The sequence below is a fragment of the Trichoderma evansii genome (assembly GCF_050947405.1).
Source record: "Trichoderma evansii strain SZMC 28006 chromosome Unknown GGI43scaffold_1, whole genome shotgun sequence".
NCBI classification, from domain to species: Eukaryota; Fungi; Ascomycota; class Sordariomycetes; order Hypocreales; family Hypocreaceae; genus Trichoderma; species Trichoderma evansii.
The window spans coordinates 2,314,232-2,335,407 of NW_028145205.1; the positions used below are offsets into that span (position 1 = coordinate 2,314,232).

The 21,176-nt window shown below is 45.6% G+C and overlaps 6 protein-coding genes across 6 annotated transcripts; 4 read left to right on the top strand and 2 right to left on the bottom strand.

Moving 5' to 3' along the window:
- GGI43DRAFT_378741 (uncharacterized protein) lies at positions 1-504 on the top strand (the record flags this gene model as incomplete). The annotated part of the gene is made up of 1 exon (XM_083202740.1): positions 1-504. One exon carries the CDS (start codon positions 1-3, stop codon positions 502-504), a length of 504 nt encoding a protein of 167 aa, XP_083066377.1.
- Positions 505-4,880: 4,376 nt separating this feature from the next.
- GGI43DRAFT_391141 (uncharacterized protein) lies at positions 4,881-5,857 on the top strand. Its single transcript, XM_083204402.1, has one exon. The coding sequence runs from the start codon at positions 5,371-5,373 to the stop codon at positions 5,848-5,850; it is 480 nt and encodes a 159-aa protein (XP_083066378.1). The 5' UTR covers positions 4,881-5,370; the 3' UTR covers positions 5,851-5,857.
- Positions 5,858-7,682: 1,825 nt separating this feature from the next.
- Positions 7,683-11,731, bottom strand: GGI43DRAFT_391143 (Vps54-like protein-domain-containing protein). Its single transcript, XM_083204403.1, has 4 exons — positions 11,366-11,731; positions 11,165-11,301; positions 8,257-11,110; positions 7,683-8,204 (listed from the first exon to the last, which is right to left on the bottom strand). Exons 1-4 carry the CDS (start codon positions 11,449-11,451, stop codon positions 7,997-7,999), a joined length of 3,285 nt encoding a protein of 1,094 aa, XP_083066379.1. The 5' UTR covers positions 11,452-11,731; the 3' UTR covers positions 7,683-7,996.
- A 174-nt stretch (positions 11,732-11,905) lies between these two features.
- On the top strand, positions 11,906-14,588 carry GGI43DRAFT_391144 (MCM DNA helicase complex subunit MCM5). Its single transcript, XM_083204404.1, has 4 exons — positions 11,906-12,235; positions 12,297-12,423; positions 12,485-13,893; positions 13,954-14,588. Exons 1-4 carry the CDS (start codon positions 12,099-12,101, stop codon positions 14,444-14,446), a joined length of 2,166 nt encoding a protein of 721 aa, XP_083066380.1. The 5' UTR covers positions 11,906-12,098; the 3' UTR covers positions 14,447-14,588.
- GGI43DRAFT_391145 (GNAT family N-acetyltransferase) lies at positions 14,589-15,635 on the top strand. The gene has a single exon (XM_083204405.1). The coding sequence runs from the start codon at positions 14,788-14,790 to the stop codon at positions 15,532-15,534; it is 747 nt and encodes a 248-aa protein (XP_083066381.1). The 5' UTR covers positions 14,589-14,787; the 3' UTR covers positions 15,535-15,635.
- Positions 15,636-17,300: 1,665 nt separating this feature from the next.
- Positions 17,301-19,711, bottom strand: GGI43DRAFT_23837 (uncharacterized protein). The gene is made up of 5 exons (XM_083200645.1): positions 18,975-19,711; positions 18,868-18,921; positions 18,589-18,804; positions 18,297-18,511; positions 17,301-18,238 (listed from the first exon to the last, which is right to left on the bottom strand). The coding sequence occupies exons 1-5, from the start codon at positions 19,147-19,149 to the stop codon at positions 17,933-17,935; spliced, it is 966 nt and encodes a 321-aa protein (XP_083066382.1). The 5' UTR covers positions 19,150-19,711; the 3' UTR covers positions 17,301-17,932.
- Positions 19,712-21,176: the final 1,465 nt, after the last annotated feature.

Here is a 21,176-nt window from a genome sequence, read left to right on the forward strand (position 1 = left end):
ATGCGTTTCGCTACTTCTGTTGCTACTCTCATTGCCTCCGCGGCTCTCTCCAGCGCTGCCAGCGTTACCTTCTGGACCCTGGACAACACTTCGCGCACCATCTACTTCACCAGCAACCCCGGCAGCGCCAACCTTGACTCCGTCACCACCACCCCTGGCCAGAACACTACTGTCAACTTCCCTGACACCTGGCAGGGCAACTGGTACGCCGTCAAGGAGGGCGCTGACAACGTCCCCGGCATGCTCGGTGAGGTCAACTTCGGTAGCTGGAAGGGACTGACCTACTTCGACGTCTCTGCTATTGTCGACCCCAACGACAAGGACAACGTCAAGCAGCTCTTCCCTGCTTCCGGCTATGAGCCCATGTCCGGCTGCCAGAACTTCCCTTGCAACAACGCCTACTACCTGCCTGATGACATCCAGACCAAGGCTACTATGGAGTCTGACCTCATCTGCACTCTGGGCTCTGGCTCCGTCGGCTACAGCTTCACTGAGTCTCAGTAAATGGCTGCTTAGTCCAAAAAATTCCCTTTTCTTTTTGTCTGACTTGGGAGTTGGTTGCTTCGTGAAGCATTCGCGATGCCACCAGCTCCCCATGGTGCTGAGCGCCGAGTCACTCACGACGCTATGATTAAATGCAAAAAAATATCAACGGGATGATACCTCTTCTGGTCAGAGACTAGAAGACTTATGGGCAAAAAGGGTTACAGGGGCATCGGTTTATGCACGGGGAGAAAAAAAGGACAAACTTGGTTGCAAGCACAACCATTCACTTCTTACAGATTTGGTCTCTCTTGATAGAGGGAACCAGAGGCTGGCACTCATTTTCACAACATTCACCGCCGATCAAGGCGCTTCATACACTCCTTCATTATTATTTTTACATTTTTCTCTTCATGAATACCCCTTTTTCTGATTGTATATATTAGACATTTAGAAACATTCTAGACAGATAGATTTAGAATTGGCATTATTGAATTCTGATTCAAAAACCTCGATATTTTTATCTCTCTCCTGTCGTGATGCAAACAGTACGACATGACACGCACAACGCATTGAGAACCCGTCACGATCTGAATGAAAAATTGCGCAATTTTCATGTTACACCTCTCAAGCTCATTCTTGCTAAATGATGACAATTCTCTGCTGGTCAAACGGAAGAAGGCCGTTAGTGTGAGCCACTTACACGCACTAGGATATTCTTTCGTCTTCTACTATTTTAACACAAATCTCCATAATAACTACTACCTGTCAAGACTCAACGGTCAACTAACTACAAGCTGTCCAACACCAACACCAACACCAACTGTGCACTAGCAAGTATAGATCACGGACAACGTTGCCTAAAACAGGTTACTGATTATCTTTCCAGAGGCGAAAGAAGGAAAAATGGAAGAAGGCGAAGAAGGCAAAGAACGCGGAGAAGCTTCTCTTCCAGAGTTATGACCGATAGACTCTCCGAAACTAGCAAGCACGCATATACTATACACAAATCTTTTCATCGCCACTTCAGACTTTTTTTTTTCCTTAAACGGCAGCGAGCTCCAAAAAAAGAAAAAAGATAAAAAGTGGCTTCACACAAAAAGAACAATTTCGTCATTCTGAATGACCATCGGTGTCTATTAAGGGCTAAAACGTACTCCATTCTCCGAAAAGAGAGAGAGCAGCAAAATATAGAAAAATGGCGTTAACCTTCGAGGTCACTGTTTTAAACTTGACAAGCGCCACGTTTTGGTGGGGTAGGGACATGATTCCGAAAAAAAAATAGTAGCGAGGAATTAAAAAAATAAGAGAAGAGAGAAAGGGTAAGAATTTATTGTTTCGCACGTGGAGATGATTGAAGAGGCGTAAAGGTTTCGCGCCACCACTCGGCTACTCGCGCGTTCTCCAGCACACAAGAAAAGCGAGAGAAGAAAATTCCGATGGGTTCTTTTTATTATAAACGAGTAATGTATGCCTTTAGAAGCGCCGTAGAACTTCCGTTCTCTGGTCATATGATGGAATATCTCAAATAGTCTACCACTCGGCGTCTACAACTAAATGCGAATCCGGCTTCCTCTTTCACGAACACAAGTATGATGAATTCCCGGTGCACGAACCAGGTTACAGTGTCCATGTCTCATTATACAAACTGTAGACTTCTCAACGGGCATACGGCTGGGAGCGAAATCGCCGTCCTGTCGAACTAAACTCTTTTAGAAACTAAAGCGCACGGTCATGCACACATGACACCTAAGCTATACCTAGCACAGCTCCGTGGAAATCGCGCACGTGACGAAGCGCAACCAACCTCCTGTCAACCGCAGGAACGCAGATTACCGTCAGTCGTCTTAACCATGCTACCGAACCTTCAACTCCCCAGCTTTACCTGGGCAAACATGAGTATATACCTCATCTCACAGCAGGAGACTGTCGACTACGGCGTTGACAAGCTGTCTATTTAAATTTGTAACTTTCCGAGTTCTCTCGGATTAAACCAGGAGCGGCAGCCAATGTACACAGCTGCAGCCCTGCCTAACCCCTCCTTCCAGCCCAATGCCCTAGCGGGATCACAACAGCAAGCCTCATTTCCTCATTTTGAGATTTCTTTGCGTTTTATCTATCATGTCTACGAGAGAAGCTACATCTTTTGTATCTTTCAAGTCGCGCTATGCGAATATCCTGCATTCCAGATGAATTTGTTTTGACAGGACCTCCATCCGCAAACGAATATGACGAAGCCTGAAAGCTATACGGTTAGATAGATCTGCGCTATAAGCACGGAGTATATTGCCACAAGGGCTTTTCTTAACGAGAAGCATAATAGACCTGAATATGTATCCCCGAATGACTATAATAATTATATATTAGGCACGGTTAGAAAACATAATGTCGTTATTGCCGTGTTGCCCGACGGCGAGTACGGCACAGCCTCCGCTGTAATTGTTACAAGAGATATACTTCATAACTTTCCTAATGTCAGAATTGGTTTAATAGTTGGTATTGGCGGCGGTGTGCCAAGCATGGAGCATGATATCCGTCTAGGCGATGTTATTGTTAGTGCTCCTTGCGATAGGGAGGGTGGCGTGTTTTAATATGACTTTAGCAAAACCATATAAAACAAAGGCTTCTAATATACACAGTTCTTAAACTAACCACTAATTATCTTGCGGACTGCAGTAAATGGACTAAGAGCCCAGTATATAGAAAACGGCTATCAACTTGAAGAGACTATTAGCACTATTCTTAATAAAAAGCCAAGACTGCGGCAGGTATACAAGCAACCAGACTTAAGTAGCGATAGGCTATATAAAAGCGAAGTTGTTCATCTAATGGATAGGAAAAGCTGTGCAGCCGTTTACAGTAAAGATCTATTAAGTTTACTACCTTAAATTAAACGGATATAAAATAATAATAATCCAACTATTTACTATAGTATAATTGCTTCAGCGAATTAGTTAATAAAGGATGTGATAATAAGAGATAGACTTGCGGCGGAGAAGGATGTTCTGTGTTTTAAAATGGAGGCAGCAGGGCTGATAAACTACTTTCCCTGTCTAGTTATTTATAGTATTTGCGACTACTCAGACTTTTACAAGAATAAAAAGTGGCAAGGGTATACAGTAATAACAGCGGCTGCATATATAAGAGATCTTTTAACCCGAATCCCTCCTAATAAAGTTAAAGCTGAGAAAAGAATTAGTAATATTTTATCTGGTTAGTCCGAGGCTTTTTAAATTATGCTATAATATATATTAATTTTATATGCAGAGCAGAGGGATATTATAAAAGAGCAGAGAGACATTATAACTAAGCAGCTCTGAATCCAGGAAGATTTTATTAAGGAGAGGTTATCTAAAAAAGAAGAAAAGTATCATCAGCTATTCCAACTCATAACTAATAATAATAGCGCTATGTATAAGTAGTATAAAAGCTAAGTGGAAGAAAGGGTTAAAGATACTTGCATGTAGTTCCTTAAGCACGAACACTTCCAGACATGGCTAAAAAAAAGCTCCAGCCTCCTACTGGTATTACCGGATCCTGGCTGTGGAAAGTTAGTATTAGCTAAATACCTAGTTAACCACGGCCTGCCATAATCAGCAATTATCTGCTACTTCTTCTTTAAAAACCAAGACCAGAATATTATCTAGCAAGCACTTTATACGCTGCTTCACCAGCTCTTCTCCTAAAAGCCGCGTCTAATTAAATATGCTATAATAGAATTTTAGAAGGATAGCCACGGGTTAATTAACTTTATAGAAGTGCTCTGGAAGGTTCTATGAAATGCTATTAAAGATCCCCAGGCAGGGCCTATAATTATAGTTCTTAATGCCCTGGATAAGTATGCTAAATCTAAGTTTGCAGACCTAATGCGGAATATGGAGAACTAATTGTATAGTAAATATAGCAAGCTTAGGTATCTTCTAATATATTACCCATATAAGCAGATTATATTTAAGTTCCACAGCCTATTAAATGCCTTTTTAAATATCTATATACTAGGAGAGGAAGAGTTAGAAGTTATTAGCTAAGAGGTTAATCGCGTTATTACATATCAGATTTATTAGTTATTAGAGACAAAGGGTCTCTCCACTTAAATTATAAATCACCTAGAGAAAAAACTATAAGAAACCACCCACTGCACTTATCTCTGGGTGTACCTTGTATTTAACTATTTAAAGAAAGAAGACTTTAAAAAGATATTAAAGGGGGTTAAGTCCACTATTACAACGCTTCCAAGGAGTATTAATAACGTATATGAGCAGATTCTTGCCCGGTCCTAGGAAGACCCGATGGTTCGGAAGGCCTTAAGTATTATTTTAGCCGCTAGTTAACCCCTGAGTCTTTCGGAGATAAATATTGCCATAAATATAGACAATATATTATAGAGTATTAACGACCTTGACTTAAAGGATGAAAAGGACTTTAAGTTACGTCTTAGATCTTGGTGTGGATTATTCGTCTCAATCTATTATAACAAGATTTATTTCCTTTATTAAACAGCCCGCGAGTTTCTCCTTGCGCCTATAACCATTCCATCAAAGCTAGGCTAGTATCACTTAATCACTACTCGCTATGCACATACCGTTCTTACAAAGCTCTGCGTGCTTTATCTAAACTTTTTCAATTCTAACATTAGCCTTCCAACAGGTATAAACAGGGAAACCCGCCACTTTATCAACAGTAACACCTTTTTAAATTATTCAGCAAAAGCTTACGGTACTTACTTTCACCAGGCCAGTATTATTAATAACGCTGCTATTATATACTCCGCTCTGAGAATTTGTAATCCAGATTCAAAGAGCTACTCTGTATGGTTTGGAATCTATTAGCAGAGTATAGGTAGAAACGCCCCCAAGTCTTTTACAGATCTTATGGTAGCGTCGCATTATGGCCATGATGCTGTTGTTAAGCTGCTGCTTGAGAAGGGCGCCAACGTCAACGCCAAAGATGGCGAAGGTCGGACGCCGCTATGGTAGGCCACCTCTAAGGGCCATGAGGCTATTGTTAAGCTGCTGCTCGAGAAGGGCGCCAACGTCGACGTCAAGGACAGCCATAGTTGGACGCCGCTATGGCTGGCCGCCTATGAGGGCCATGAGGCTATTATTAAGCTGCTGCTTGAGAAAAGCACTAACATTAACGCCGAAAATAGCAACAGTCAGACACCGCTATTGGCGGCCGCCTCTGAGGGCCGTGAGGCTATTGTCAAGCTGCTGCTCGAGAAGGGCGCTAACGTTGACGCCGAAGATAGCGACGGTCAGACGCCGCTATGGTGGGCTGCCTTTCAGGGCCATGAGGCTATTGTCAAGCTGCTGCTCGAGAAGGGCGCTAACATTAACCCTGAAGATAGTGACGGTTAGACGCCGCTAGGGCGGGCCGCCTATTAGGGCCATAAGGCTATTGTTAAGCTGCTCCAACAAAGTTTCCATAGCTATAATAAGTGAGGCAAGAACCTAGTCTTTAAATTAAATATATGCGCCTAAACTTCTTCTCTTTCTATTAACTTTGCGACGGAGGGTTAAAGGGGGCTGGATTAATTCATACCATATATTTTATTTATTATTATAAGCTTTTATTAGATGTGTATTTACTGGTGGCAATTTCAGCTTCATTTGAGTTTATATACTATGGTGTTATGATGTTGAGTTGACCGATGTGTTCCTGGCGCTCTATCTTCGTGAGTCGCCACTTCCAAGTATAATAAAACCCTCTAGCTTTTAGAGTTTGGGTAGTACATCATACATGCGTGTAAATTGGAGAGCTATGCTACCTACACATAACGCAGTGGCGGGCAATTATCCGGCCTGTACTTCGTATTAAGAGACGAATTCACTACAAAACCTTACAGTTAGGAGCGAAATCACCGTCCTCTGCACACTCTGAGAATTTTAAAGCACAGACCATCAGTACTTGTGAATACATACATGGACAAAGCCGTTTACCAGCCAGCCGAACTTGGTCGTAAAACTGTACTATAAACCCCTGCCTACCCCAGATTCGGGGCGGAGAGGAAGTAATATTAGGTTCCTGAAAGTATATGGAGCCAGTAATAAACCACGTGAATTGTAGACAGTGCCGAAACTAACCTAAAATATGAAATATTCCTCCTCAGGGACAGATTCTTTACATTAACTACTCTGTACATTTAAGTGGAATGCGATTCCTGTATCTATCCCTGCCTAATTTCCCCTAATAATTTGCGCGCCACTGCTGTTATTACCCCCCCTTAATAGTAAAGTATTATACTATATATTAAGATTTTAAAAAGGTTATGATATATAAGTGGCGATTGTATTACAATGAAATCTACCTATTAAGCACTGTGTGTATTTAATATTAACCTTTTAGATTTAAAGTTAATTATAAGAGAAAGGTATAAATTAATCCAGTCCCCTTAACCCTCCTTTACAAAGTTATTATATAAGAGCAGAGGCTTAAGCATTTACTTTGAAGACCTAAGTGTCCCCTATTATTGTATATAGGCCGAAAACGCAATAACCAAAACTCTTCCCGAGGTACAGCCAACTACTATAGTTGAGTTACTCACAGCGGTAGACGCTGGCTGATATTCCACTGGCAGCCAGAGCAAGTTATTTCCATTCCACGTAATCTAACAGCGGTCATTGCTAAATCCATAGCCAGTAGCATGGAAAATATAATTAGTTCCCGTCGCAGTGAATGCCCCTATGTCTGTAATAAGCTGTACATGAGTAGGTTTAAAGGCCACAGACAGAACTAAGCCGCTATGGCCCTCGAGTGTCTGCACGCATTAATCCCAATTACTCCCTATCCTTGGCTTAAGATAGGTACTGTCATGTAAGCCAGCTAGGGAAATAAGTTTGAATGCATAATCCCCGCCCCACCTAACCCCCATCTCCACTTAACTCTAAGGTTCACCCCATGCCATACGCAGCGAACGCCGCTTCAGCCGCCGAAGATAGGACACTGAACACTTGGGGAATAGCCCCCAAGCTAGTTCGCTAATAATATTACGACACTACGGGAATCCGCAGACAGAGACATGAGAAGCAGTGACACTTGACCGCTAAGCAGACTTAGTACTGGTTAAGGAAACAATAGCTCAATTTGGGCAATTTGTGGAATAGCACATTATGGGCTCAAGGAAACAAGATCACAGATTGGGCAATGTACGACATCATATGGGCTTGAGGAGACTAGGACACAATTTAGGCAACTTCTGTATGTATTAGTAATCAGTGCCCTTTCGGCTCAAGTGCCGCCGGGCGTAATAAATTGTATTGTATTGTATTGTATTGTATGTATCGTCGGTGTGGGTGTGGTAGAATAGAAGTACTATGATACAGGCCATTATCTCCACAACGGCGTATGTACACGACACGGGCAGCCTTGTATCTTCCTTTGCCCTTTGTAAGCATGATATACAATCCAGAAAGATAAACCCCCAAAAAGCAGCCATAAACTCCCATCTAATGATCTTGCGTATGTCACGAACAAAGCTTCCCGATGAATGATATATATAGGCCTCAGTAGTAGCTTAGTCCTGTGGTGTTTCCTCAGAAGATGTCTTCTTCTCTGGTTCAGTCTTCTCCTCTGTATTGGAATCGGTAGTGCCATTGGTTGTGGTGGATGAATTTGTCGCAACTGTCTTTGACTTAACAATACTTGTGAGGAAGTCACCGGTATCGCCAAATCCGTCGACTTTTTGCAGCTTGTTAATGAAGAAATCCACATCTTTGGCCATGCTGCAAAACGTTAGAAAAAAGGATCATTTATATGCTCAATATATTCACATACCGTAATTGACCAGCTTGTGTCCCTACAGTTGCTTGTCGTAAGGCGTCTCCTAGTTGGGTTTTATAGCTTGCAAACACTGGCACCATGATAACTTGGATAGATGATTCGGGGAGATGTTTTGTCAAGACACGGTGCAGCGTCGTTGTCTCCTCAGCCAGCTTCTGTATGGACGAATGTGTCGCCTCTGAAGCGTCAGAATCCCAAGTGATGCCCCGAATGCTCTTTGCATGATTGGTAGCTCGACCACGCATGATTTCGATCAGCTTTTGATGAATACTATCTTGATGTTCTTGAAACAGTCGTCGAATCTTGTCAAACTCTCCCATAAGATTGGTGACTTTTTCGCCAGAGCCAGCTTGACGACGAACATACTCTCTTACATGAGGAACCAAGGTCGCCATAAACGCCAGAGCTTGAGATGCAAGAGCCAAGTGTCTAGCCGTGATATTCTTCAAGCCAGCAGATCGAGTAGCACCAGCCCCCAAGATGAGCTGTGTGCATCGGGAGTTGAAGAGCTGTAGGTACGCCACCAGTGACGTCGCAATATCCGTCGTCATGGAAGGAATTCCGGCGATCAACTGCAAGAAATCTCCCATGCCATCAAGACATAAAATTGCAGAATTGGGAAGCACGAATTTCTCAGACTCAATGATGGCGTTTCGAACCTTTTCTTTGCCGGCGCCGTTTGTCCCCGACGCGGCGGCATCCAAGCTGAGCTTCTGTGGAGTTTCATATGGAATCCATATCTTGCTACTCTCAGTCCAAGCCCCTATATCTTGGGTGCTGCATTCTAGAATCCGATTCAAGAGTTGTGTTTTCTCATCCGTAAAATCTTTAGAGCTCCACTGATCCGATTCCATTCCTTGCGCAAGCTTCTGCATTTCAGCATCGCGATACTTTTGCACAAATTCTTTGATATGGTTGTTAACCACTGTCTTCAATGTAGCACAGCTTCTCCCAGATATAGCCTCGCATTCGTACGTAAAATACAAATTTAGGTTGAAGTATCGCAGGAATAGGTCAAGTGGAAGATGGATAGATTGCTCTGAGCGAACTTTGAGGATCTTAACAATCTTTTCATTCGCTAGATCAACGGCTTGAGCCAGCAGATTTCCCATATCGATCGCTTTGTGAAGCTCTTCTTGAATCGCAAAAGCAGACGGCTGCTGGCTATTAGCTTGTCGATCATATCGAGGGCTGGGCAAGGGAGATCGTATTGGTGGTGACTTCAATCCATCGCTACCACTAGACTGATCTGAAAGCGAGCTGGCAATGTCTAGTAAAACTTTGATTTGTGTCGAGGCTCGCCTCAACGTCTCTGTCACACCAATGTATATCTTCGTGAGAAGTGCCTCGGCGTCTTCCGGGTCTAACGCTCGCAAATTGCGAGCCAAATTAGCGGACTTCTCTTGACTTGATAGATGTCTTCCCCCGCTTGCAGTAGATATGGACATCATAGACATATTATCATCGTCACTGGAACTTGGCAGGGGTCGACGAATCAAGTTTCGAATTTCACGAAGAATCTCCTCTCGGTAAGCAGTCGCAGCAATCGCAATATGCTGTGCGCGATGTAAGCCGGTCATGACAGGTAGTATCTGGGCCTTCAATTCGTCTGTACCAGCAAGGTATGTGGGAAATACAGAAGGTGACCTTGGATAGCTGCCTCCTCTTGCCTTCGGTGCTGCATTGCTCCATCGAATGAGAACATCAGCTGATGTGACAGATTCGACATGCTTGCGAAAATCAGAAGATAGCATAAAAGAGAACTGGGATTCGTATGCCTTGCCAATACGAAACCGGAGCTGAGTGAGATCTGAATTAACTCCTTGTAGAGCTGAAGCAGACCTGAGGTCTCTCAACTGAGGCATCTCACCCTGCTCAGACTCATCGCGCTCACCAGCTATCAACAGTTCCAGCGAGTTGATACTGACCAGTGCTTTCTCCACTTCGCCAGCGTCTACAAGGGACTCGCAACTCGCTACGCCTTCGGTGATGAGTCTGAGCTGCCATACCGCATCGCTGAGCTGTCGGAGGTTGTCCTGCCGCCGTTTCTTTTGAACCATCATCAGTCCATTGGCTGCCACTCTCTCATCTAAAACCTCCAATTCTTTTCTCAGAGCCTTGATCCGTGTTACGGAGTCGGCTGCCTCGGAGTGGAGCTCCTTCAAGGATCCAAGTGCAGTGAAAAAGGTGGTTGATGCAGTGGAGATAGAATTGATAAGATGAATTTCAATGGTATCCATGTACCAAGAGAGCTTCTCTTGCAGAATAGCATTGGTCGCGAGTGTTTTCCTGGGCGCCACAGAATTCCCATTCCCCTCATCTTTATGTTTCTGTATTACTTCGGATCGCTCGCTCACAACGTCAAAAGTTCGGGGATTCTCAAGATGAAAGTCGTCGTCGAAGTATACTGTGGGAATTGTCGACAGTGGAGGAGGCCCTTGCGCAGCTTTGCGGCTGAGCACTGACGGTCTTCGCAGGGAGCTGACTGTGTCTACCGAAGTGATAGAGGATAAAGACGCCGTAGAGCCCTTTCGAGGCAGGCGATTTCTGGCTCCAGGTCGCAAGAGCCCATCGCTAGCACCATCAGCCTGTTCCTCTTGTTTACTGCCTCGCCGATTGGCATTCTCTTCCTCCTCATTTTCCTTCACTCGACGAAGCTGTTCGTAGAGGGTACTAATCTGAGAGAGATACGGCCCAAACTCCTCGGGGTCAATCTTAGGGATGTTGGTCAATGTAACAGGTGGGATATCTCTTGCGGTAGGCGGTTTATGCGAGCTCGATGCTGGCGCTGATGTATGAGGCTGGAGGCCTGTTCGTACAATAGGGGGTTGCAGCAGTGTCGAGATGGCTATAGCGCTTCATTAGCTAGAGTTGGGATTTAGCAGGATGCGGCTCAACAAACCATTTTGCCCAGATTCGTATACAGCACCGTTGCCACCACTCAATGTTGAATCTAAAGCCCCTCCTATTGAGTGAATTGAGCTGGCTGTAGAGCTTCGTCTCGAGTGTGGCCGCGGGTGGCCCTGGGCCATTCGACTGCTACGTTGGCGTCAGCTACCAAGTATATGTAGCTATCCCACGGAGCTCAGAAAACAATGCTCACCTGTGGAATGGATAGTCCGCTCGGCCTCCGGGAGACAATGGTGTCAGATTGTCGACAGATCTACCGGAAACCGGGGAAGAATACATGATTGGCGTGGTGGAAGGTGGAAGACTGTAAGATGAAGCTCGAGTCGATTGTGGCTGAGCGAGACGGCGAGAGCAACGCTACTGACTTAATCTCCAGGTTCTGGTTATGAAGGGACTACCGGGGTATCATCGCTAGCAAATGAGCATTGAAAAGGATTAGACGCTGGATTAGAATTAAGATAGACGAAAGAGAAATGGCGATAGGAGATAAATTACTGAGCTCCGGCTTATGAGGCCCATCTATTGACCAAGCTAACAATAAGCTGGACGTCGCATGCCATCAGCAAGCTAATTGAACTGGAGTAGTGTCAGCATTGCCCGCCAGCGTAGCTACATCTGACCCGAAGCTCTACCGAAACGCACGTGATACAGTCCCTGCAAAAGATCCGCGCTAAACCATTTCCATATCCGCACCCGCTTTGCTGCAACCACTTAAACGCGTGTTTCGCGTCGTCTTTGGAGCGCGTCTGCGAAGTACAAGGTGCCCTGTACCTTTATCTAGCCAGATTGCCCCGCTAATTCTTTTGTACCCAGCAGTTTGGGTATGGTTACCACCGCAACCTGCTTGAAGCTGCTCCTCCTCGAAATTTGCCCATTCTGCACTTTTGGTTGAAGCTTCCGCAAAATAAAGAGACCCGACGAGCGCCATGGATCGCCAATCTGTATATTCCGCTCGAGTATACGAGTCCAATTTTGGCGATGCCGACGACACTAGGCTGCAGCTGCAATCCCAGCTGGAAACGTTCATTCTGGACTTCCGCCTCGACAACAATTTCGTCTACCGGTATAGCAGAGATTCCCTAGCCAAAGATATCAAAGGCTTCTTGCGCTGACTTCCAATGCAGAGACCAACTGAGAGAGAATGCGCTGCTGAAAAAATTCTACTGCGATGTCGATATCAAAGATCTAATCAACTTTAATGAAGAGCTTGCACACAGGCTCGTCTCTGAACCCGCCGAAATCATCCCTCTCGTAAGTGCCTCCTATAGCAGCATTGAGGAGGCATATAGAGCTGACAAAAGCCCAAATTCAGTTCGAAGCAGCATTGAAGAAATGTACGCACCGAATTGTATTTCCCCACGAGAAAACCGTCGACCTACCCGACCACCAGCTTCTCCTACATTCCGATGCAGATGATGTATCGATCCGCAACCTCGACTCCATGACAATTGCTCGAATGGTTCGCGTTCCAGGTATTGTTATCGGAGCTTCAGTTATGTCCTCAAAGGCGACCGAGCTATGCATCCAGTGCAGAAACTGCACCTACTCAACAGCGCTTCCTATTGTCGGGGGCTTCACAGGAGTTACGCTACCCAGACAATGCGGGCGAAAACGTCTTCCTAAAGATCCCACACCAGCATGCCCGCTAGATCCATACTTTGTGCTTCATGAAAAATGCCGATTTGTCGATCAGCAAGTTATTAAGCTCCAGGAGGCGCCGGACCAGGTGCCTGTGGGAGAATTGCCACGACATGTGCTCATCACTGCAGACAGATACCTAACAAACCGAGTAGTCCCTGGCTCTCGGTGCACTGTCATGGGAATCTTTTCCATTTACCAAAACAAGGCATCCAAGAACTCGTCGACAGGAGGCGCCGTTGCTATTAGAACACCATATCTCCGAGCGGTGGGAATCCAAACCGACATTGACCAAGCCGCCAAAGGAAATGCTACCTTTTCTGAAGAAGAAGAACAGGAATTCTTGGAACTTAGCAGACGACCAGACCTATATAACATCATGGCGGATTGTATCGCACCATCCATTTATGGAAACCGAGATATCAAGAAGGCTATTCTCTGCCTTCTGATGGGTGGATCAAAGAAGATTTTGCCCGATGGCATGAGACTAAGAGGTGACATCAACGTCTTGCTTCTCGGTGACCCCGGTACAGCAAAATCACAACTATTAAAGTTCGTTGAGAAGGCAGCGCCAATCTCCATCTATACGTCCGGAAAAGGTTCATCAGCAGCTGGTTTGACGGCCTCTGTTCAGCGAGATCAGTCAACAAGAGAATTTTATCTGGAAGGTGGTGCCATGGTGCTCGCTGATGGTGGTGTTGTATGTATCGATGAGTTTGACAAGATGCGAGATGAGGATCGAGTTGCCATTCACGAAGCCATGGAACAGCAGACAATCTCAATTGCCAAAGCTGGTATCACAACCATTCTTAATGCTAGAACGTCTGTTCTCGCTGCTGCCAACCCCATTTTTGGAAGATACGACGACATGAAGACCCCCGGAGAGAATATTGATTTCCAAACTACCATTCTGTCTCGTTTTGACATGATCTTCATCGTCAAGGATGAGCATACCCGTGAAAAGGATGAAAGAATGGCGAAGCACGTCATGGGTATCCATATGGATGGTCGAGGTGCTGAAGATGTGGCCGAGTCTGAGATTCCCGTCCAGAAGATGCGACGATATATTACTTATTGTAAAACGTAAGTCTGCTCATTTTCCTATGCTGCCTATATACCGCGTTACTGACATACTTTATCCAGCCGCTGTGCCCCTCGACTCAGTCCTGAGGCTGCCGAGAAACTTTCATCACATTTTGTATCTATCCGACGTCAAGTCCACGCCGCAGAGATTGAAGCCAACACACGATCATCCATCCCCATCACAGTCCGTCAACTCGAGGCCATTGTCCGAATCACAGAATCACTCGCCAAGTTGACTCTCTCACCAATTGCTACCGAAGCACACGTCGACGAGGCCATTCGCCTCTTCTTGTGCTCTACCATGGACGCTGTAAACCAGGGCAGCAACCAAGGCAGCCGAGAAATGAACGACGAGGTTAGCCGGCTTGAAGCTGAGCTGAAGCGACGACTGCCCATTGGATGGAGCACCAGCTTAGCTACACTACGAAGAGAAATGGTGGAAGGAAAGGGATACAGCGAACAGGCTTTGAACCGTGCGCTAATGCTGCTGCAACGAAGAGATACAATTATGTTTAGAAACCAGGGGGCGCAGGTCTACCGTAATGGAGCTTAATATGGTGGAAGGGGCTGTTTATTGACTGACTATTTGATGATACATGTTTTACGCTCTATATAGGACTGAGTCACATTAAAAGACGAGTAACACCAGGTTAAAATAAAATTGAGATTTTGGGGTAATACGACTAATATGAAATATGGAGACTCCCTTTTTGGTGTAAACCTGCGGTTACCGCCCGTCGTGTGAATTATCGCCGTTGCTGGCTGTGTTAATTAGCGCGCATCCTTCATTTGACTCATACCTAACGCCGACCTAGTACATAAACTATTTTCAACTCATCCCCCTCTTTCTTTCACAACCAGGAACTCTCTTCAAGCCATGTAGCTTCAGCAAAAATGTATATAAAGCCCAGTTCCTCTCTCCATCCAGAGATTGAAAACTTAATCCTTTACACATCAATGCAATATCGTAGCAGCTTAAAAAAAAAAAAAGAGGAAAATTCACAAGTAAAGTTAAAAATGGCTGTGGATAGAGTCCTCTCGTCTCCTGCTCTCCCCAGCAACGAGCCTGGCACCATCCTCATCGAAACTGCCAACCTCATCATCCGCCGCTGGAGCATCTCAGATGCACCGGCTCTTGCCAAGGCGGCCAACTATCCTGAGGTCGCAGAAAATCTACGAGACCGGTTTCCTATGCCCTACAGCTACGCTGATGCCGAAGACTATCTCACCAACTACACCGTCTCCCCAGAGGGATACCCGCACGCTGTAGCGATCTTCGTCAAGCCCAACTCCGGCCACAACACATCCAATGAGCCGTTATTCATCGGTGGTGCAGGCTTGGAGTCCAAGGGCGATGTCTACTATCGTACCTGGGAGCTGGGCTACTGGTTCACGCCATCTGCCTGGGGCAATGGCTACGCAACCGAATTTGGCAAGGCATTTGTGCCATGGGCCTTCAAGACGTGGCCCCGACTGAACAGAATCGAGGCGGGAGTCTATGATAGGAACGAGGCGAGCAAGAACGTTCTGCGGAAATGCGGGTTTACGTCGGAGGGGCTAAGAAGAGGGGCGTTGGAGAAGAACGGCGAGGTTCTGGATGAGTCTCTCTGGGGGATTGTAAGAAGCGACATTGAGCAATGAAGATGCTTTCAGTATAACGACTGTTAATATATATCAACACAATTCTGTTTCTTTTATTAGCATTTATTTCGTTCTAATAGAAGCTGACCATGTCTCTCTAACAAGTTCCATGTCCACTTACACTTAAAAAGACTCAAGTGTGTCACACCTACCTATTCAAGCCATTCTAATTCTCCGCGCGGTTGTTGGTCAAACACCGTCACACCATCGCGTCTAAGACTCCTATTCCAGATATCTATGCACACACGCGCGCTTAGATAGCCATCTTGTGAGAGCCTGATCTACGGCCTCCCCGGCCGCCACTTTAGCATCCAGCCAGTCACAATGTGCCAACAAGCGGCTGAGGATTTTCACGTCTAGCGCCATTCGGTCAGCTGAGAATTTGCATCGACCGCCAGCCCTGAATTTGGCGAGATCGGGGGTGGCGCAGGGCCAGAGTGTCGTGCAGAAAGAGTCGAAGAGATCCTAGCCGCCAGCCCTTTGTAGTAAGAAACAATGGAATCCACCTTCGTCATTGAGAGCAGCAGGGCCAGTGATCGACGATGCAATGCAACATGAGATGTACTTGAGCAGTACTTTTGACGCAGACGTCGGTGTTAAGCCCAGAGAGTATGACCAACGAATTATACTGGCCTTCTGCTATTGGCCGCCGGTATATGAATGGGTGTAGCTGGACGACTCTGGATAGGTGTTCCTCTCACCGCTCGAGCAGTGAATCAGGCCATTCATGTGTCGAAACGTTGTATATCTAGGCTGAGCCCCATTCATCAAAGCTATCTTTCTCCCTGCCTCTCTGACCGAGTCTGTTCATGATGCCTGGAGAGGTCAGGCGGTCATGATGCCTTGGGGTTGAGGTCAGACGGAGAGGCTGAGATGGATTCTTATTCGCGAGAGACAGAACAAACAGTTCAGCGCGAAGAACAGCAGCGAAGAATGGTTGGCAGATGGTGGAAAGATGTGCTTGCCAGACGCATGCAAGCCGCGTGGCTTATGATGCTTTCCTGCTCTCTTTGTTGTTGCTTATGCCCACCCCCAGCTTCTTGGCAAGGCAAGTAGGACTCTTTACTGGCTGAAAACCTGAGGCGAACGGTTCTTTTTGAGTCTCAACTCGAAGCCTCAATATCTGCGTCACTGCTGCTTCAGATCGGCCGATCTAAGGCCCGTAAAGATCGGCCTTTACAAGCTAGTGAGCCTTGCGATCCAACATTGGAGCCCAAACCACCACCCAAAGACCAGGCATTTAGCCAGCTCTTGGTGCAATCTATGACAATAAGAGACAACCCAGAGTGACAATTGGCTGTTGCATCTCATAGATAGGCTGTGCCATGCACCGATAGAACTAAGAGAGGTTGTTAGTGACTGCTAACGCATATTCTCAGAATGACACTGGTAGGATAGGATAGGGCCGTTCCTAGCACCTCGAGCTATATGCTAGTGCTATTTCTTATTACAACGAGCGTACCGCTAGCCACGTTGTTCTAGCTGCTTGTTTGCAAGCGGCTTACTTGCGTCGAAGAGATATAAGGCGTCTCCTATCTTGCCCGACACCTCGCATCTAAGCCTTGGATTCTGGGGCCGGGCTACCATGAGAAGCTCATGAGGGCTGAGAGTTGAGAGTTGAGATTCAGGACGCAGTAAGATGCACACGGCACTCCATCAAGGTAGTTGATAAGTCATCAAAGTATGGAGTAGCGAACACGAACGTGCTCCCAGAATGGAAAGAAGAAGGCTTATGCAGCATCTGGTTTCTTTATCCCCAGAGTGACATGTCACAGGCGGCACTGTATGCAGACTACAGATGTACTCTACCCTCGTACGTACATGGTAGCGAAAATTGGACGCCTCGTGCTACGCTAGACCGGCCGCCTTGCAGGCCATCCGGCGGCTAGCCATACAGCATCCCTTCTTCGAACGCCACAACTGCGAGATGCGAGGGCGAGCGTTAGCGACGCAAGGATTCTACTCCAACAGAGATAGTACCGGTTAAACCGCTGTTTCATGCCTTGTCTTTATCCTTGTCTGTAATCATTAGCAGGTCTTGAAGATGCAGAGAGAAGCGAAGCACGGAGCACAAGTACAAGTACCTACTGCACGCTATTTACGCTCGGTCTTGCGTTCACGTATTGATATGGGTACATGTAACCACGAGATATAGGTACTTTTGGATACGGCTCTCGACCAAATAACATACTGTTTTGAACGCGTAAGTCTCTCCTATCGCTAGATGAAAGCCGTAATGTTAGATATCCCATGTCTTTTGAACCATTTCGATGAAATTATCATTACTGTTTCTAGGCTATCACGTCTATATGCTGTTGTAGATCTTGGTTATTCTCAATCTCCTCCAGCCGACCCGACCCTCCTAACTCCGATACCGCGTTAATGATCATAACCTGTTCTAAGTACCTTTGTTGTACATGACATTCCCCAATACGCCAGCATATGCCAGTTCAGCTGCCAGTGCTGTGTTGACCTCCAACGTCAATGTTGTGACGGCGCAGCTCAGTGATATAAACGCGCCGTAGAGGATAGTGATTCCGACTTGCGAGCTCACCACTCCTAGTCCGGGGATAATCACAGGCACATATACAAAGACGATAATGACGAGCAACATCATCAGCATCTTGATGGCGAGAACAACCTCTTCTGGAAAGTGGATATAGTCTGAATGTTTGCCGCTAGTGGTACTCCTTTTGAACATGGCCTACCAATTGAAGCGTAAGTCGCACGATACGAAACGTGGAATTCTGAAATGCACTCACCAACGAGCCATGCACCCACGAGAATTCTAAAATTCTCCTTGCTGCCGCGTCAAGCACATCATGCTGCCCGTAAGATACATAGCACGACGGGTCTTCTTCGATATACTCTACATCTGCTCCAACCTTCTTTCTCACCTCACGAAAGAATTTTTGGATTAACGGCTTGCTGGCCCTTGGAAGGTGATTGATCCGGCTCTGGTTCAATATTGTTTTGACTGTTACAGATCAAGTTAGCCCTTGTGTAGTGCGAGATAATAATAGATCATATTATTTAGGAAGGGTCCAAACTTACTATAGGTATCGAAGCGAGATGCCAGGCGTGTCTCCAGTTCTTCTTGCAAGCTGCTATTGCCCGATTCAATAGCATAGACCAAGTCTTTCCAAATACGCATGAGTTCTATCCCTCGTCTATGCGTGATGTAAGAGAAAATTTTATCCATCTTCGATGCGATTTGATAGCCTGGGTCCGATGCCTGGAGCGCATTGATGCCTAGGATGCCATCAAGCTCTATTATATCTGGTTAGATGTGTACTGGAGGTCGATTTGAAGTGGATAGAGGTCTCGTAATACCACACGCCGGCTTATACACCGAACCAGATTCGATACATGTATCATCGCTGCTAGCTTAGAGTTCGTCAGCATTATGGGATGTTTTGTGCAAATAACGATTTGCGTACCTTCATCGCCACGACACTGCTGTTGTTGGCGATGGTGATGACTGAGCTCATGATGATGGGCTTGCTCAACGTCTGGAGTTCCATTCGTCATATTGGAAGGACTATCGGCTGAAGGACTCGACAGCATCTTCCAAAAAGATTTGATATCTCTAAAATGGACTGGCAAGCTAGACATGTCTGTGACGTAAATATTGTTTCGTTCTTACTTTTTTGTCTTCTCAAGCTGCTCCCAAGGCTAAGTGACAAGTTTTGCGGCAATGAAGTGAGCTGCACCGCACATCAAAGCCTTATTCCATCATGTCCTTTATATAATGTTATCTCTACGTCGGTGCTATCCCTTGCACTCGCACATATTGGCTCTTGGCGCAAATCAGCGGGAAATGCACTTGCGACTCACCGAAAGTTCTCTTCCGATGCCAATGAAAGAGCATCGCAGCTATTTGCACACCCTCTGTTCAAAGCGGTACAGCCACGTCAACAGCAGGATTCTTCATTGCGGCCCAGTGGTGGCCTGGCCACTACCCCCCTCCATCGGCCTCATCGAGAGATCCAAGCTATCAGACCGCATCAAAGAAGAACAAGGCTGTGTGCCAGCAAAATTATTGCGCGCAAAATTGCCTTGTACCTTCTGTATAGCTCAATTTGCCTCATGTAAGACCAGCATGTATGCGCGCCAACGGTAGCCAATGGCCTGGGTTTGCCTACCTACAACTTGGTGAGCGAATAATAGGCGGCGTGATTACGTATCCATCAGCCGCAACAGACGACGTCAAACATTTTATTTCTACGTGATAGCAATATCGCATTTTTGTTCATGTTCCTCTGAGTATGATACTTGACTCCCAATCTCCCGGTTAGATCAGCGAGAGCATGTTCTTGAAAGTAACAACGGATGCTGGGCTATAGCAATAAAGACAGGTATACTTCAAGAAGGCATAACGAATAAAAATGGGATGTACGACTGTAATGGGTCATGAAACAATCAATAGGCAGATTACTCAATGCCAGATCAGTTTAAAAATGTATTCAAAAATCCTCAAGGCAAAACGATTGGTCATTAAGAAGAGTAAAGTTGATTTGCACAGATAAAATTCGATGTTCGCACAAATGTAGCTGTACCAAGTTTACTATACAGCCAAAGATAATTACTTTATTAAATCAAGGGAAATCATGCGATCTGTCGAATATTGCGACATGCAGTGCCAAAAGCATTATAAACCCCAATAGACCTAGTGCTGCACCATCAGCGACCACACACACCAACAGCCTTCACAACGCCGCTAGAGATATAAGCGTGCCGCGCACTTTGAGATTGAAGATCGAGCTAGGGTCGGGCCGGGGCGAAGGTCAAGGGTTGAAATTATCCCAGCTTCGCTATTTTCTGATCGAATACATCCTACAAATGCATGAAAAGCCACGATACCGGCGTTGTTGATGTTGTTGTTGATGATGATGATGACGATGATGAAATAGCGTGTCATGCGGTGATACGTTCAGACCCTCTGCCTCAATTTGCTTGCTAACCTACGACATATCAGCCACATTATCTATTTAACTGAATTAGGACCCTTCCGTTTGTTTTATGGTGAATCCTATTTTAGTATCGATGTTTGCAAGTTATGAAGGCAACGATTTGATATGGAGGAGTGAAGGGAGTAAACCGATGGTTAAAGATTTACAAATCAGGTAAATGTTTCAGGAATAGAGTACAGCTATAGCCATCCATGTATATATTACTTACTTAGCTTTAGGGTAGGTAATATCACCGACTTTTTCGTATGATAACGGTAACCCCCTTGGCATGTTCGCTTAGTGGTTTAAAGTTAGTGGGAAAAATTGAGACTGGTTTGATTGCTAAGACTTCAGCTTACTCATGCGACTTTGGCGGTGATGGTTTTGATGATGATGATTTTGACGGTGATGGTTTTGGCGGTGGTGGTTTTGGCGCATCTTTCGGTTTGATGATTGTAGCACCATCATCCTTTTTTCGGCTAATGGATTTTGTCTTGGGGGATTGCGGTGACCGAGGGTTTATTATAGCTAGCAGAGAGTTGTAAGGATTGTAATGTCCTTAACGTAGCTGAAAGCAAACTCACTAGGCATTTTTGGTGATTTTAACGAACGACAGCGACAATTGCGATATTCTTATGGCGTTAATGAAGGCAGACTTTGGCAGGTATCGAGGTCACCGACTCACAAAGA